Source organism: Gallinula chloropus (genome assembly GCF_964237585.1).
Source record: "Gallinula chloropus genome assembly, chromosome: Z".
In the NCBI taxonomy this organism is placed as follows: domain Eukaryota; kingdom Metazoa; phylum Chordata; class Aves; order Gruiformes; family Rallidae; genus Gallinula; species Gallinula chloropus.
The window spans coordinates 60,861,993-60,879,740 of record NC_140089.1 but is presented as its reverse complement, the minus strand read 5'-3'; the positions used below and the strand labels follow the sequence as shown (position 1 = coordinate 60,879,740).

General features: G+C 43.0%; 1 protein-coding gene across 3 annotated transcripts in view; it reads right to left on the bottom strand.

Annotated features, from left to right (window-relative positions):
- Positions 1 to 4,004: 4,004 nt before the first annotated feature.
- LOC311203505 (zinc-regulated GTPase metalloprotein activator 1A-like) overlaps positions 4,005 to 17,748 on the bottom strand; it is a 32,793-nt gene continuing 19,049 nt past the window's right edge. For 2 of the 3 annotated variants that reach the window (XM_084278228.1, XM_084278229.1), the window contains exons 10-15: positions 17,498 to 17,554; positions 11,406 to 11,457; positions 6,521 to 6,589; positions 6,354 to 6,419; positions 4,881 to 5,010; positions 4,005 to 4,255 (exon numbers count right to left, since the gene is read on the bottom strand). In XM_084278228.1, the coding sequence (XP_084134354.1) occupies positions 4,182 to 4,255; positions 4,881 to 5,010; positions 6,354 to 6,419; positions 6,521 to 6,589; positions 11,406 to 11,457; positions 17,498 to 17,554 (448 nt within the window). In that variant the 3' untranslated portion in view covers positions 4,005 to 4,181. The remainder of the gene's footprint in view (positions 4,256 to 4,880; positions 5,011 to 6,353; positions 6,420 to 6,520; positions 6,590 to 11,405; positions 11,458 to 17,497; positions 17,555 to 17,748) is intronic. The other variant, XR_014617977.1, reaches the window with a different exon arrangement.

Genomic DNA, 17,748 nt, shown 5'->3' with positions numbered 1-17,748 from the left:
TAGCCCTTCCACAAGGAAGACAGGCATCTGCTGGAGAGGACTAGTAACTACTCAAGCTATGACTTTTCTCTTTTGCTTTGTTTCCCTTTTTTGACCAAGTCAGTGCTTCCTAAGAAAATGTGTTGAGAGCAGAGGGAGTGGGAGACCCGCTGGTGCAGGAAGCCAGCCCTTCTCCTCACAGGCTGCTCTGCCCTGCAGCTGCTCACAGGATTTAGCTGTACAACATCCAGAACCCTTCACTCTGTGACGTTACTAGAATGGCATTACATTGTTATACATAGTTAGCAGATAAGTGTAGTGGGTTTAAAACAAAAAAAAAAATCACACAAAAAAACCTGCACCATGAACTTTCTCCATCAGGAAAGATTCAATGTTGTGAATCTGAGCAACCCATTGTGAATTAAAACAAACTTGTGCTCTGGATAAGTGATATAAAGTGTCAGTCTTTCATGTTGCACTTAACTGAAAAAGAAATTATAAAAATATCAGTATCTTTGTAATTTTAAGAGTATAAAATTATTAATAGTTGCTCATTCCATTCTTGTTTCAAACAAGAACAGTACAGCAAAGGCAATAAAGAAACCAATTAACCAGTTAACCATGCTCTGTTAAGAAAGCCCCGTGAAACCAGTAGATGTTTCAGACCATGAACTTGTGTCATTTATGCACAAGACAGGTACCAACACATTTTCAAAATGAAGAGATGCACATGCTAAGGCAAACTGTCATGACGTTACTCAACAGTACACACATCCTGGTGTGGTACCAAATGGTACCAAAGCCCCACTAAACAGTGTAAGCAGATCTTTCTTTTAACCTTAATTTCTGGTAACTTCTTCAGCATTATGTATGACACAAGTAACACACCACTAGTACTGAAAACAAAGTTCTATTTATCCAGACACAACTGCAAGCATCCAGGTACCACGGTAGCTAAGAATCCATCCTTCAGAAGAACTGCTGAATATCCTAGAATAACATTTTGAAATATTTTTTAATTCCGCCACATCTTCCTGTTGTATTCACTCATTTTGCATTCACCCAGCTGTAGTCAGCATATCCTTCTAAAGCTAAGAGGTGAACAATGATGACCAGAAAAGGTACAGAGAAGTTCAGCTGTAAAAGTAGTGAACATGGAGATAAAAGCTTCAAACAGTGCCCAAACGCAGTGGTATTGAACAAATCACCCAGGGCAGCCTAGTTTCAGTGGTTTCACATGCTGAAAATGTGCTGCCCCCAGCTTTGTTAATTCTGAACTGGCAGGGTCACGATCTAGAAGATCTGAGGTCAACTGCAGCTTTCAAGCCTGTGGCTATGTAACTGAATGCTGCATTCATAGCTATTAAGCAGGTATACATTCCATAGACTCCAGGGCTCGAACCTCTGCTATCTATAGTAATGGTTTCACTTACACCACAGGTTTAGCAGTGCCTGGGACTGATGTTCACATTTAAAAAAAAAATCATAAAACAAGTGGAAAGAGATGGAAAACAGTTTAATAGTAAACACTAAATACTTTTCCACTGTGTTTACATCACTGGCTATAATCACTATTGCTTCATTTCCAGCACTAACAGCGATTGCTGGGCAAAGCACTAGGCTTCAAGTATGTTTACCAAATTCCTGTGCAGTATGAACAACAGCCTTTTGTCTGTCTGCATTTCTGCACAGGTAAGTGATGTTACCGACAGAACTTCAGCCAAATCCAAAATAGCAGAAGTCTGTGTTTTATTCTAGACCATTAGAACTGATCTTTAACCAGTAGGTCAGCTGTAAGCCTTAGGAGGACTTCAGGGTTCAACTGCTTTCCCCAAAGGGGGACAAGGATCTCAGCCCAGGAGTTGGCAGGAGAGGGCTTTAAACCAGATCTGAAGAGGGAAGGGGGTAAAAGCAGGTTCAGTGGAAATGAGCTGAGGGGCAGCATGTCAGTCAGGGGTGGGACCAAAATTCCAGCTGAAGTGTGTCCACACAGCTGGTGATAAAAACAGGATGGTGTGCTATGATCAGAGACGCAGTGTGTTAGTGAGTTCCTTAGTTCTGCTCCAAGAGGTGCAGGGTACATTGAAGCACATCTGAAGTGCCTCTAAGCAATGTGCACAGCGTGAGGAGCAAGCAAGAAGAGCTAGGAGGCCTGGCTGGGTCCCAGAGGTATGACATCATTGGCTTAAGTGAAACATGCTGGGAAGAGTCCTGTGACTGGTGTGCGGCAATAGATGGCTACAGTCTCTTCAGAAGAGACAGGCAAGGCAGGAGAGGTGTATGAGGGAGTGGCACTGTATGTAATGGGGGCGCTGGGCTGCACCGAGCTGTCAGTTGGCAATGACACAACTGAGAGCCTCTAGGTAAGGACTAATGGACAAACAGACAAAGGGGATGTGATTGTGGGAGTCCACTGTAGACTGCCTGGCCAGAACAAAAACACTGGTGAGTTGTTCTTGAAGGAACTAAGACACCTCTAGATCAACTTTCCTTGTCCTTACGGGGGGCTTTTACTTGCCAGATGTTAACTAGGAACACCACACAGCTGATGCAAACAGGTCCGGGAGATTCCTAGAGCAACCAGATGATAATTACCTTGTTCATCTATTAATGAAGCTGATGAAGAAAGGTACCCTCCTAGATCAGGAGGTGGCTGCCTTGACTACAGTGTCCACAAAGTAGTGGAATTTGAAATCTTTGGTGAGAGGAGGGGAACTGCCTCCAAAACTTTAACACTAGATACAGGGAGAGCAGATTTTGGGCTGCTCAGGGAACTGGTTGGTAAGCTCCTCTGGGAAACTGCTTTTGAAAACGTTGGTGTCCATCAATGCTGGTCACTTTTAAGTACCACCTCGTAAATGCACAGGAACAGGCAATTCCAAAACATCCTAAAACAAGCAGTCAGGGCAGGAGGACAGCTTTGCCTGAACAGGGATCTTCTTCTAGGGCTTAGGTGGAAAAAGAAAGTGTATGGGCAACAGAGGTAGGGTCAGGCAACATGGGAAGAGTAGAGGGACACCATTTGCCTTTGTAGGGAGAAGATTTGTGCAGCCAAAGCTCAGTTAAAGCTGAGACTGGCCAATGCTGTGGCAGACAATAAGAAGGGTTTTTACAGATACATTAACAACAAGAGGACAGAGAGAACATTGGTCCATTACTTGATGAGAACAATCACTTTATTAACAGGGACAGACACAAAGCAAAGACGTTTAACACCTTCTCTGCCTGTCTTCACCACAGTTGATGGGCTCTTGGATTCCAGACACCCCAAGCTGGAGGGCCATGACTGTGATAACAATGAAGCACACAGCTTTACTGAGTTCAAAAAGCATCTGGATAGTGCACTCAGTGACATGCTCTGGACTTGCCTGGCCCTGGAGGACTCGAGTTGGACTCAATCCCTATGTGTTCCTTCCAGCTCAGGGTATTCTGACTCTGTTATGTAAACTTGCCCTGGTTTCGGTCAGGATGGAGTTAAGTTCTTTTGTAGCAGCAGAGGGTATGCTGTGTTTGAGAGTTAAAATGAAAGCAGTGCTGATAACACCCTGATGGTTTTAGTTGCTGTCAGACAGTCAAGGACTTTCTCAGTTCTTCATATTTTTCTATTCATGAGAAAGGAGGGGCAAAGCCAGGACAGGTGACCCAAACTGTCCAAAGAGAGTATTCCATGCCAATTACGTCCTGCCCAGTACAATGGGGGGGCTGATGGGAAGAAGAGGAGAGGGGCGGCTCCAGGACACATGGCTTTCGGGGGACGGTCGGGTTCCAGGACGGCTCTGGGTGGCAGGGCCTGAGTTGTGTGGTTTGGTGAGAAACTGCATTGTGTATCAACAGTTTCATATATCTTTTGCTTTAAAGTCCTGTTAGCATTGTGATATTTTATCTTTCTGCTATTTTAGTAAACTATCCTTATCCCAACCCATGGGCCTTTTAGTTTCTTGGTTTTGGGGTTATTTACGCCTTCCTTTTCCCTTCCCTCCCCTCTCAGTCCCCCCCCCCCCCCCCCCTCCCCCTGCTCTTTTCCTTTAAGGAGCAGACAGCTGCGTGGATCTCGGCTCTCAGCCAGGGTAAAAACACGACAAAACTGCAAGAGCAAAAATTAAACAAAAATGAAATATTATACTGCATGTCATTCCATCTCTTCTGTCCTAAAAAGTCTGTGGGGTTAAGCACAGACATTTAATCTTCTTTGTAGTTTGATGTCAACCATTTCCTTGTTTCTCTCTCATAGTGGCTATGAATACTTCTTTGATGATCTCCTTATCCAAGTTCCTGCCTGTAAAGAGAAATAAACTAGCAAATTATATTTTACAGTGCATTACAAGAAATACATGCAAGTATCAACCTGCGCATCTTCTCAGCAAGGGTAATGTTTATTGCAGCAATGAGCAAAACCAAAGTGGTATTCAAATTAAGCTGCAGGTAACAATATAACCTTAGATTTTACAGGCAACAATAGACTTCAATCAGTACAAGTAAGGGAAAAGAGGAAAAAATTAGTTTTCTGTTCATAAAAATGCTTTGCAAACCATAAAATCTCATCACAAGCTTTGCTGAAACAAAACAGGTTTTATACGCATATTTTTAATGATTACGATCACCTTCCTTACAGTTACTGAATAGTTGATCAATATTCCCATCATTGTATCTGCAATTACGTATTTTTAATATAGCAATGTAATTTATGAATAGTTTTATTTTGTTTCATTTCAATGTCACTAAAAGGGATGGTATAGATTCCTCTCTGCTGGAAAATTAAACTACAGGAGGCCTTGATGGATAAACTTTTAACTGAATATACTCACTGCTACAATTCCTACCAGGTTAGACTGACTGCTTTTCTCTGGACAAGTCACAGGACTGCCTGCTGAAAGAACAGGAGCTACATCATTTCCTCTTACCTATTAGGATCAGTCTATTTGTTCTCTTTTCATCTTCTTTCCAGGTTACCGCAGTCTCTTCCAGATCATAGAGCTCATAGACGCCTTGGACAATTACTTGATGGGATTTGCCTTGAATAGATACCAGTCCCTTACCAGAAAAATAACCATTAGGATACATAAACAGATCTTTAAAAATTTAGTATCTAGGAGGGAAAATAAAACCCCAATACTAAACTTCTGGCAACAATGCACCAGTTGGTCAAAATAGCCATGTGGTATGATCGCTTCCACTCGTAACATCCATCCTCACATCTCCTTATTTTGGTAAAGGCTAACAATTACACTCTGCTATACTCTGCCTTCTGTTCCTTATTTGGTCAGTATCTAGCATGTTTGAGAAAAGCTAAAATGTCATAAGCTGCTATGCCACTTTGACTATATATATATATGCATATACAAGGTGTATGATGTATCCGCTCGTGAAAAACTGATTGCCAGCAAAGATGATGTAAAGTAAGAAAAAAATGTTTGATTTCAGGTTATTCTTACTAAGATGTCATGCTCAACACAATCACTATTGTGAAACAGATTAGCCCTGCTCTATTTGTCTGTGACTGAGGGCTTACCACAGGCCTCACATCTCCTAAAGAATTCCAATACTCAACACGACAAAAATGTATTTGCGCATTGCAAATAGCACTGTTTTCAGACAGCTTAGCATGCATCAGTGGCTGTTTTCTTCTAATAGTCAGGAAGGGGAAGACAAGGATATTCTCATTTGGTTGCTGAAGGAGCAAGAATACAATCTTTCCTCCGATGAAATGAAAATAATTATGTTGGTACTGTTGCTGTTCATGATGTCTGAGGACACGTGTTCTTCAAAAACAAATCAAAGTATATTTTCTTGTACTTCTTACAGCCTAACAAATGACAGGCTCAATTCTCACTTTTTTGTTATTTGCTTGGCTGCTTGATATAATGAAAGTGAAAATACAGTCTCAACAACATGGAGCTGAAAAATAGAGTGCCCGTGGAGGTGAATACTACAGATGGCATCTTTAAAACAGTCTGACAATACTTCAATTAGTTTTAAGTGTAGACTGCAACTAGCATTGCACTGCTACATTACGCCAAGTTCAACTTCTGCATATTACGCCACTAATTATACCTACAGATAGGAATCTATAGTATCCAATACACAGCATCCAACACCTAGATAAGAAGGCATGGATGGAAGAAGATAAAAAGAGATAGATGGAACCTTTCAAAACAATGGAGGTGAAAAATTAAAAAGTCCTGACTATTGTTCCATGAGTTGTTCCATCAGGTAACAAACTGTCTCTACACAGAACAACAAATTGCCATTCTCCATGTGTCTGCTCTGCTACAGTGATCCAGCAGCACCTTTGATAGGTCTGCAGCTGACAGCACACTGCAGTTTTTAGGCATAGAGAGGAAAAAGCACCAAGAACTTGGTCAATTCTGACTAACCTTCAGTCTTATGACAGACATGGTGCGCCCACTCTTGTCTTTCACATTCTTCTCCCACAGAAGATTCTATGGCAAGGAAAAACGGTTTTCACAAGCAGAATGGCATAGAGTGATATTCTATAAAAAAACCACCCTGATTTTTCAGTTGACAGTGATGTATTACTTACCTGGATAAAGAGATTTAAGTTTTCTTCTTTTATATTTCCAGGAACTTCAAATGTTACTGTAATTATATCCTGCAAATGGAAAGGCTCATTCATTACCAAACTGAATACCCATTTCATCACATTAATTTCATAAAGCGCTCTTTGTAACTTGGCCTCATAAAAAAAGCAACTATGTACCCATGTCAAATTAAAAAAAAAACCTCAATTTATGTTGTGGTCTGATTTGTTTTATTATGCTGTACTTTTTGGTTCTGAGGGTGCGCTTAAGAGCCATACACAATACCTTGAACAGTTTGATGCCATCATTAAACTTAATTTTGTCAGTGTAACCTCTCAATGGCAGAAGAAGATACAAAGAGTCTCTTTTCGCACAAGCTAAAATTCTTTCAAATGCTTGCTGCTTCAGATGACCAATTTAAGAAAAAAAGAAAAAAAAACCCAACAGTCCTAAATCTAAATATTTATCTAATGACCAAATACAATCACTAAAATAACCAAGAGCTAATGCTTTGAGCAGCTTCAAAACAAGACAGACCCAAAGTTCAGAGTGCTCCACACATAGTGCAGTATTCCATCTGTTGACCTCCCACATAAGGACAACAAGCACACTTTATCATTCAGCATAGACTTGCAGCCTACTGCCAGAGAAGCATTCTGCTCTCATTTGTGCCTCATCTGTCTCAACTATCTTAAAAACGTGGGTGTTGAACTAAACAAGAATAGTAACAATGAATTAGCACCATTTCCTAATGGTCAGACAGTTCCATGCTACTAAAACATTAATTTCTTTAATAATACAAGGATGCTATAACTCCCAAAACACTTGGGACAGCTTCTACTTTTTTTTTTCTACTTTAGACATCTATTCAGACTTTTATTACTATAACTGAACATATTTAAGATGAACAGAAATTTTAATTATGAAATTACAGACTTGACATTTGGATCACATTAACAGCTAAGCATGGAACTGGTTGTGTATTGCATTTTTAGATCCAAAAGGAGGTTATAATTGCCTTTTTTCCTGTTTCCAAAGCTAGGTACTCCACAGTGCAGGTTTGCAATTCAAAACGAAAAAGGCAGGTATTATAGGCATCATACTTTAAATTTAATCATAGGAACTTTCCTGCAGGAAAGCACACTTTTCTAACCTATGGTATAAAATAACTTTGTTTTCTTTTTCTTGCAGCCCCTCAGGGAGCTGTTGCCCGTGGGGGAACTGCATCCTACCAGGGATACCCTGAAAAGGACTGTGACCCACCACTCATCCACGCAGTAGGGTACCTGCATCTGAGGTGTGTGGGTGACCCACGGAGCAGGGACACAAAGGAACAGAGCAAGCGCAAAACAACTAAGAAGCAAAAAGGAGCAAAAAGCTACAAACTACAAAAAAAAAAATATAGTCCCTGGTATAAAGTTTCTTTCTTATAAGCACCCTTTAGATACTAAAAGGCCATAATAAGGTCTTCCCGGAGCCTTCTCTTCTTCAGGCTGAACAAGCCCAACTCTCTCAGACTGTCTTCACAAGAGAGGTGCTCCATCTTCACGGCCCTCCTCTGGACTTGTTCCAACAGCTCAGTATCCTTTTTTGTACTGGGGACTCCGGAACTGCAATGACTTGGGGAATCCAGAAGGAGTTACTGGGAATCTGTGTATATTCCAGCACAAGCGTTGCACCCATTACGTATGTGGAGATGTGTGCGGGCTGTGTATAAACTGCTGGAGAAAGTAAGGACATACGCAAGGACAGGAAGATGACTGGGAAAACACAGGATGGTGCCCAGCTTCAAGATCATGCACACACCCATGGCATGAGGTCATAACAGTACCCAATGGCAGCATCCAAGAAAGTGAGTCCAAGAATTGCAAAAGGGATGCAACTACACCTCTAAAACACTGTGAAGTGTGCTGCCTTGCAGTGAGAGTATGCCAGAGTTTATCACATACTTCAAATGGAGCCTCAGAAAGATCAGTAACACTGAGAATTCATCATCACTAAACCAACAGTCTCTGTTAGACTAATGGTCTGCTAGAAGAATTCCTAGCAGCTGTTCAGAAGAATGACAAACCCTGAACCAAACCTTAGCAGACAGTAACACTGAACTGGCCAAGAAAAAGCTGCATGAGAAGCCATCCAATCTACTATGGAAACACTAAGCTAATTTAAAATTAACGAGAATCCTATCAGGCTGCTCCCCAAAGTACAACCACTTTGTGACCCAGTACTTAAGAGTAATTAAAGCAGTGCAGGACACCTACAGTTGCTGACTTTTGACTTGCAAAAGTAGGAAATTCTGGGACTACGTGGGTATGCTGAGCTTATCCTTCTGATCCCACAAAAAAAAAAAAAAAAGACAACTGTGGAGAGACTGAGAGACTGGCAAGAAGGGGCAATCAACTAGATAAGGGATCCTGAAAAGGCTGAGGACACAGACCAAAAGCTCTGACTGCTAAGTACAGTCACTACTGTCCCCCTGGTATCACTTGATAACCTGGGATGACATCCTATTGGTCAAGGAGTGACCAAGAGTATCATACTGGGGAGAACGTGCCAGAGGTAGATGTGAGATCAGCCTCACGGCAAAGCAGGACAAAACCGCAGTTGTGAAAGTGTCAGGAGGGATGAAAAATCTTCATGTTCTCACCCTACAAACCAGGAAAAGAAGTCCCTCAGAGATCTATGCCTAGGAGCTAATGAATAACAAACCCAGGAGAAAGGTCAGAGGTCAGTTAAATAATAAACATCCTGTAAGGATGTGAAGCAAGTTCTAGGAAATCTTAAATCATATGTTGCATCATCTTATTCCCCAACTGCAGAAGTGCCCATGTTGTATCAGATAAACATTGTTCACCATGCATTTGAGTTTTGGATGAAACTGCAGCTGTTGGACTCAGAAACCCATTGTATATCTAATTGAATCACAGAATATCCTGAGTTGGAAGGGACCCATAAGGATCATTGAGTCCAACTCCTGGCTCCACACAGGGTCAGCCAATTCAGAGCATGGGACTGAATGATGGTGGTGGGGCTGCAGGGATGGCTTCTGCAAGAAGCAGTTAGAAGCTTCCCCTAGGTCTGACAGCACCAATACCACCTGGCTCCAAGATAAACACATCAACTGGACAAGGCTGAGCCCATCAGCAACAGTAGTAGCACCTCTGGGATAACATATAAGAAAGAAAAAATTTTACAAAATGCAAGCAGATGCTTTGTGCTGCCCGAGAGAGGAGGGAGATGTGAAAAACTCTGCAGAGATCAAGGTCAGTTAAGATGAGGGGGGAGGAGGCACTCCAGGCACCAGAGGAGAGATTCCCCTGCAGTTTGTGGAGAAGACCATGGTGAAGCACGTTGTCTCCTTGCAGCCCATGGAAGATGATGGGGAGCAGAGACCCCACCTGCAGCCCATGGAGGACCCCACACTGGAGCAGGCTGAGACGTACAGAAGATGCTGTGGCCTGGTGGGAAGCCTGCACTGAAGCAAGCTCCTCGCAGGACCTGCAGCCATGGAGAGAGGGGTCCACACTAGAGCAGGCTTGCAGGCAGGACTTGTGGCTCCATGTTTTCATTGGGTACTGTCGGGGGAGGGAGGGCCAGGGGGGTATGTGTAATAAATTAGACAGATTTTACTCCATGTCAAGTCTGTTTCACCCGTGATGCTTAATTGCAGAATGATCTCTCCCTGTTCTTATATACTGAGAGGCTTAGGAGTTGAGGTATTTTCTCCCCTGTCCCACTGAAAAGGGGAGAGATAGCACAGCTTTGGTGGGCATCTGACCTCCAGCCAGGGTGAAACCATCATATACCATTACAAGTTAAATTGTTTTCACAAGAAATAATAACGATACAAACACTCATAGAACAGAACTCTACACATGTTTGACTACTTAGTGAAGGATTATTACAGCTTTAAAGAATACAAAATCATAGAATATTCAAGGTTGGAAAAGACCATCAAGACCATCAAGTCCAAGTGTCAGCACTACACAACCATAACCTCTAAACTATGCCCTGAAGCACCATATCTATCCATTTTTTGAATGACTCCGGGGACAGCGATTCCACCACCTCCCTGGGCAGCCTGTTACAAAGCTTCACCACTCTTTCAGTGAATGTATTTTTTTTAATATCCCATCTGAACCTTACCCGGTGCAACTTTAACCCATTCCCTCTTGTCACACCACTAGTTATTATGGAGAAGAGGCCAACACCCACCTCACTACAACACACTTTCAGGTAGTTGTAAAGAGAGATAAGGTCTCCCCCCTCAGCCTCCTCTTCTCCTGGCTGAACAGCTCCAGCTCCCTCAGCATCTCTTCATAAGACCTGTTCTCTAGACCCCAAACCAATCAGTTGCCCTTCTCTGCACCCTCTCCAGCACCCTCCCATACTGTCCTTCCTACACTGTGACACCCAAAACTGCACACAATACTCAAGGTGTGGCCTCACTGGGGCTGAGTACAGGGGTAAGAACACCTCCCTGGTCCTGCTGGTCCTGGATAACATCTCCAATATCTACATACATAGACAACATGGGGATAGAAAGCTTACAAGATAAAGACTGCCTACAAATTTAGGACCTGATTCTGAAAATATTTTAAGAAGTACTACTATTTGTCTGTTTCAGCAGTAATCTCCATGTGAATCAATGAATGATGTGACTGTCTGCATCAGAGGGAGCCTATAAGCTATTTTCGAAAGTTAAGACTTACTTGAGAATCTATCTACAAAAAAGCACATTCCTCAAAGTATTCAATGTAATGTTCTGAAGATCTTAAACCACACTACTTCCTAACTGAAGCCTCCTGAAAAGTAACATAATTAGCACCAAAAGCCCTCAATTACCCTGAACAACCTTGTTACAGATGCAGCAGTTTTGGTAATTACCTTATCTAGATGTGCACTTGTTGTCTTTACATGTTCCAGCTTTCTCTGCAAACTGAAAATAAGTAAAGTTAAATGTCATATTTGAGTAAGATGGACAAAATGTCAGTATTTCAAAATTAAAATACACTCTTCAGCATCATAGAGCAAAACTTAAACAAAGATAGACCGTATACTGAGAACAAGCTTTAACTGTTGTTAATTCAGTTTTACCTCAAAACAAGTATGTTTAAATACTTTGGTATTTCTCCTAGTACACTACTTTTTTTAAATATCAACATAACTAATATTATCAACATAACTAAGATTATAGAAATTATCTGCAATATCTTTGGGAATTTAAAAATATTTATACTTCAAGAAGTACAACACCCTCCCCCTTTGTGTAGAAATAAAAGGCAAACTACATCATTAAAGCATGAAGTAAAGCACTAAAATTTGTCAATTAGACCTTGATTTTTTTTTAATTTAGAATGTTTTGAAAAAACACATACATAGCTGTTTCTTGTGCGAATGAAATCTGCAACATTAAGAGAAATACTCTACACCGAATTTCCATTTCAACTCTACCATACAGCTCATTCCTACTGTGAAGTGTGCTTGCTAATTTAAAATTGGTCCTCTCTACCTCATAAAGGAGCTTGAGGGTTTGTTTCATAAACTAAGATTCAGGGTCTTACTGTATCATTTTGTATAACAACAAAGAATTTCACTGCAACTTTAGATTATACCCACATACCTGTATTTAATACATGAATGATTTTCTTCTAATACTGTTTCTGCTTCAGAGAACATTCTCTCTTATGCCCAACATGCAGAAAAAAGAATGCTGCAGCAAAAGTCACTATCATCACTTCTCTCTACTACTTCAGAGAAGATCGGGCATAAAAATCTCTCTTCGTACACTGACTTCTATGGTCAGAAGCCTTTAATGGTGGGGAGAAAGGTACTGATTCTTACTGAAGTAACATTTAATGCTCCTATTTCTTGGATCACCTTTGCCTTGTTGTCTCCTTCTCATACTGCATTCCACAGAATCCAGAGCTCTGTGGGGGTTTCCTGTCACTTCAGAGCACTAAGAGACGGCAAGATTTTATCAGTACTATCACACCAATCAGGTCTTGTATCAGTTTGCTATGCTAGCAGAAATCCTTGCTGTAGCATGCAGTCCAGAGAACAATTTTACTAGTGTATTGGTGTGTATTTGTGCTCAAATGGTGCTAGAACCAGGGGGGGTTCTGCTATGAATGATATGGTAGAAGACACAGTTAATATCTTATGCAGGGATTTGTATATCCGTGAACTGACACCACAGTAAGCAGTTTCACTGTACAGCACTCAAATGAACTCAAAAGAAAGGGAACTTCATTTAGGCAGTCCAGAACCTTTTAGATTTTCTCTTTAAGCACTGCAATTTTAGAGTGTTTCCTCCGTTTTAATACCAATTATTGAGAACCTCTACAGGAACTAATAGCGAGACAAGAGAGAAGACTAGACCAAGGAAAGGAAGATTTTTATTTATATATTTTTGGTCAGCTCCTTGAGGATAGTCTCAGATTTGTAGAGCACAATGCTTCTTAGTAAAACTTGCAGAATGCCACCTAATATTACAGTTAATCAGATCTAACTGCGACTTGCCATTATCAAGAATGATCCTTCTCTGGTTCACATCATCTTACTGCTTTCTCTCTGTTGTGTGACTCCAGGGTGACTCAGTGTAGCTAGCTGATCCATTGTAAGAATTCAGGACAGGCATTTATGATCCGTTTTGTGACATAATAATTATCTATTGCCCACAACGAATGTATTTGCTTTCATCTTCCTTAACCTTCTTTTGGATGCCTATTCTGATACCTCCCTGATGCTGCTGTTGGTACAGATCTGACAGACACATTCAAGAAGCCCGAAAGAAACAAAACTGCGTTTCACACATCAGACAAAAGCCAGTGCCAGCAAAACCAAAGGGCATCAGAGTGCCAGGAAGAGCAGGTAACCCTTGGGACAGCAATGCACCCATTTGCTAGGCAATCTCACAAGTGCATCCCAACTCTGAGAGGTTACTAGCCTGCGTCTTCTGCAATTTCCCCCTTCCGTGAATACGGAAATGGTTACTTTCTTTCACCTGAAGTGACCACTGTGCATCCTCAAAGAAAAATTAAGCTGATACTGCCCTCAGTTGCATGTTCCAACCTTTCCTTTCTGATTGCTCCATAATCCCCTGATCTCTTCACCAAAAAAACTCCAGTGCACAAAGTAAACAAAAAGTCCTTCACCCCACACCTCCAAATTTACTTTTCCACCCACATGGCATGCTGATGCACACTTGGCATTAAAAAAACCTCACCATAACCAAGATGGAACACAGTAATTGGAATCTGAAGTTGCTTTGCTTGTTATAGAACCTCAGTCCTTCGCTTTTCTGCGAAAGCTAAAGAGCCCTACAGTTCATCATTATGTGAACTGAGAAAAATCTTGAAATCCCTTAAAAGAACCAAAAGTTCACATACAAACTGACTCTACTACTAGTATCTCAGGAGAAAAAAGATAACCAAACACGCACACCCTAGCCTATTTAGCTTCACAAGGTCAAAAGGCTTTTGTTGCATGCATTTCAAGTTGAAAAAATTCTCAATCTCAGCTTATCACTTACAAAGTGGGAATTTTAAACATCCAACTAAACTAGAATTTCTAAAGAACACACAGAAGCAAATTTGAGCCAGGATTCAAGTGTGCCTGCTTCATACATGTATTTATACATTAGATGTATAATGTCAGGAGAACCCGAGTTGAATATCTGGCTGAAAGGCTGGTATCGGCACAAGAACTTTGGGTTTTTTGATCCAGGAATGATGTACTCTGTCTTACAGGGGGAAGCAGATCCTCGCCTAGGAGATGGCAGGGCTCATTGATAGGGCTTTAAACTAGTTAGGAAAGGGGGAGGGGATATAGTGAGGCTTGCTAGTGTAGGGCAAGTAGCCTCTAGCTTTATATTAGATTCGGAGGGTGAAGAGGGTGATATACCTCTACAGTGTCCCATAGGAACTTCTAGGGACTCCTCGGAGGAGGTAGTATGGCTGACTCCCCTTCCGGAACCTTCTAATGTCCCTCTAGGAGTCAGTGGGGGAAAGCTCTAGATTCCTCCCAGAGGTTTGAGGAAGGGCTCCTCAAAAAACGTATTGAGTCAGAAAGCCCAGCTGAAGTGTCTTTACACGAACGCGCGCAGCATGGGTAATGAGCAGGAGGAAATGGAAACCGTGATGTCACTGGACAATTATGATCCAGTTGCAATCACGGAAACATGGTGGGATGATTCCCACCGTTGGAATACCCCCGTAGAAGGGTATCGCCTTTTTAGAAGGGATAGGCTAGGAAGGAAGGGTGGGGGGGTTGCCCTCTATGTTAAAAAGTGGATAGACTGTGAGGAGCTCTCTCTGGAAGGTGGCCAGGAGCAGGTTGAAAGCCTGTGGGTCAGAATTAGGGATGGGACTAATAAAGAACAGCTGGTGATAGGGGTCTACTACAGGCCACCTGATTAAAGAGAGACTGCTGATGAGGCTTTGCTCCTTCAGCTGCAGGAGGCATCACGGTCACAGGCACTCATCCTGATGGGGGACTTTAACCACCCAGACATCTGCTGGGAAAACCACACGGCAAGCTGCAAGAGGTCCAGGAGACTCCTGGAGTCTGTAGATGACAACTTTCTGGTTCAAATAGTGGATAGACCAACCAGAGGCGATGCACTGCTGGACCTGGTGCTCACCAATGTGGGGGAGATCATTAAAGGTCTTAAGGTTGGAGACAGCCTGGGCTGCAGTGACCATGCCCTAGTTGAGTTTGTAATCTCAAGGAATGTGGACCTGGCGAAAAGTGGGACCAGGACACTGAACTTTAAGAGGGCAAACTTTAGGCTGTTTAAAGACTTGTTGGCCAAGATCTCCTGGGAGGTGGTCCTTAGAGACAGAAATGTTGAGCACAGCTGGCTACTCTTTAAGGATGCCTTTCTGAGAGCTCAAAGGCTCTCTATGCCCCTGAATAAGAAAGCGGGCAAGAGGGGCAGGAGGCCAGCATGGCTAAGCAAGGACCTACTGGTCAAACTGAGGGAAAAGAAAGGCAAGTACAAGCTCTGGAAGCAAGGGTGTGTAGCCTGGAAAGAATACAGGGATGCTGTTCGAACTTGCAGAGACAGGATCAGGAAAGCCAAGGTGCAGATGGAACTGAACTTGGCAAGGGATGTTAAAAACAACAAGAAGGGATTTTACAGGTACATTGGCCAGAAGAGACAGGCCAAAGAGAGCGTACCCTCCTTGGTAAATGAGAATGGATAAATGGCTGCAACTGATGTGGAGAAGGCTGAAGTACTGAATGAGTTCTTTGCCTTGGTCTTCTCTGGCAGCCAGGATTCTCATAATTCTCAAATCCCAGAACCTTGCATCCCTAGAACTCAAGGTGGGAAATGGGGGAGTAAATCCCCCCCCACTGTAAGAGCAAAGCAAGTCCGAGACCGCCTCATGAGACTGAATGTCTACAAGTCTATGGGGCCGGATGACATGCATCCCAGGGTCCTGAAGGAGCTGCTGATGTGGTTGCCAAGCCGCTCTCCATCATATTTGAAAAGTCATGGCTGTCAGGAGAGGTCCCTGGGGACTGGAAAAAAAGTCATGTCACTCCCATTTATAAAAAAGAGAGCAAGGAAGACCCAGGGAATTACAGGCCGGTGAGCCTCACCTCTGTGCCTGGGAAGATCATGGAACAGATCCTCCTGCACGACATGTTGGAGCACATGAGGGAAGAGCATGTGATCCGGGACAGCCAGCATGGCTTCACCAAGGGACGGTCGTGCCTCACCAATCTGGTGACCTTCTATGATGGAGTGACAGCATCGGTAGATAAAGGGAAGGCAACCGATGTCATCTACTTGGACTTGTGCAAGGCCTTTGACACAGTCCCCCACCACATCCTTATCTCTAAACTGGAGAGAAGTGGATTTGATGGGTGGAACATCCAGTGGATAAGAAAATGGTTGACAGAACGTAGACAAAGGGTGGCGGTCAATGGGTCTATGTCCAGGTGGAGGCTGGTGACAAGCGGTGTCCCACAGGGGTCTGTCTTGGGACCGGTGCTCTTTAACATCTTTATCAATGACATTGATGATGGCATTGAGTGCACCCTCAGCAAGTTTGCGGATGACACCAAGCTGAGTGGTGTGGTCGACACCCTAGAAGGAAAGGAAGCCATCCAGAGGGATCTTGACAGGCTGGAAAGGTGGGCCCAGGTGAACCTAATGAGGCACTTGGGCCGGAAGAATCCCAGACACAGATACAGACTGGGAGAAGAGCTCCTTGAGAGTAGCCCTGCTGAGCAGGACTTGGGGATTGTGGTGGATGAGAAACTTAACATGAGCCAGCAGTGTGCTCTTGCAGCTCACAAGGCCAATGGTATCCTGGGCTCCATCAGAAGAGGGGTGGCCAGCAGGGACAGGGAGGTGATTGTCCCTCTCTACTCTGCCCTTGTGAGGCCCCATCTGGAGTACTGTGTCCAATTCTGGGGCCCCCAATACAAGAAGGATGTGGAACTGTTGGAGAGGGTTCAGAGGAGGGCCACAAGGATGATTAGAGGGCTGGAACACCTGCCCTACAAAGAGAGGCTGAGGGAGCTGGAGCCTGGAGCCTGGAGAAGAGAAGGCTGCGGGGGGACCTCATTGCAGCCTTCCAGTACCTGAAGGGAGCTTATAAGCAGGAGGGGATTCAACTTTTTAAAGAGCAGATAATGGCAGGACAAGGGGGAATGGACTAAAGCTAAAGGAGGAAATGTTTAGATTAGATATTAAGGGGAAGTTCTTCACAGAGAGAGTGGTGAGGTGCTGGAACAGGCTGCCCAGAGAAGTAGTAGATTCCCCGTCCCTGGAGGTTTTCAAGGCCAAGTTGGATGGGGCCCTGGGCAGCCTTGTGTAGATCCAGGCCTGGAGGTTGGTGTCCCTGCCTGTGGCAGGGGGGTTGGAGCTCTATGATCCTTGGGGTCCCTTCCAACCCAGACCATTCTGTGATTCTATGATTCTATGTTATTTCTGATAGAAGACAATGAAATTATCACCCTACCTTATTCCAGATAAACTGTCAAAAGCATGCAGGTCCAGGACATAGGAGAGATCAACTCTAGAGAGAGGGAAGACAGTTTTGTATTTTTGCTATACTTTAATACTGTGTATAATTAAATAATATTTTTTAAGAGGTTCACTGAAGCTTTTGTTTATTTTCCAGCCTATTATACTAAAGCCATGAATCTTTAGCCTTATTTTTGGATGTTGGCAGTTAGTATGTCTCCTACATGGAGTTTGTTTGCACACTAA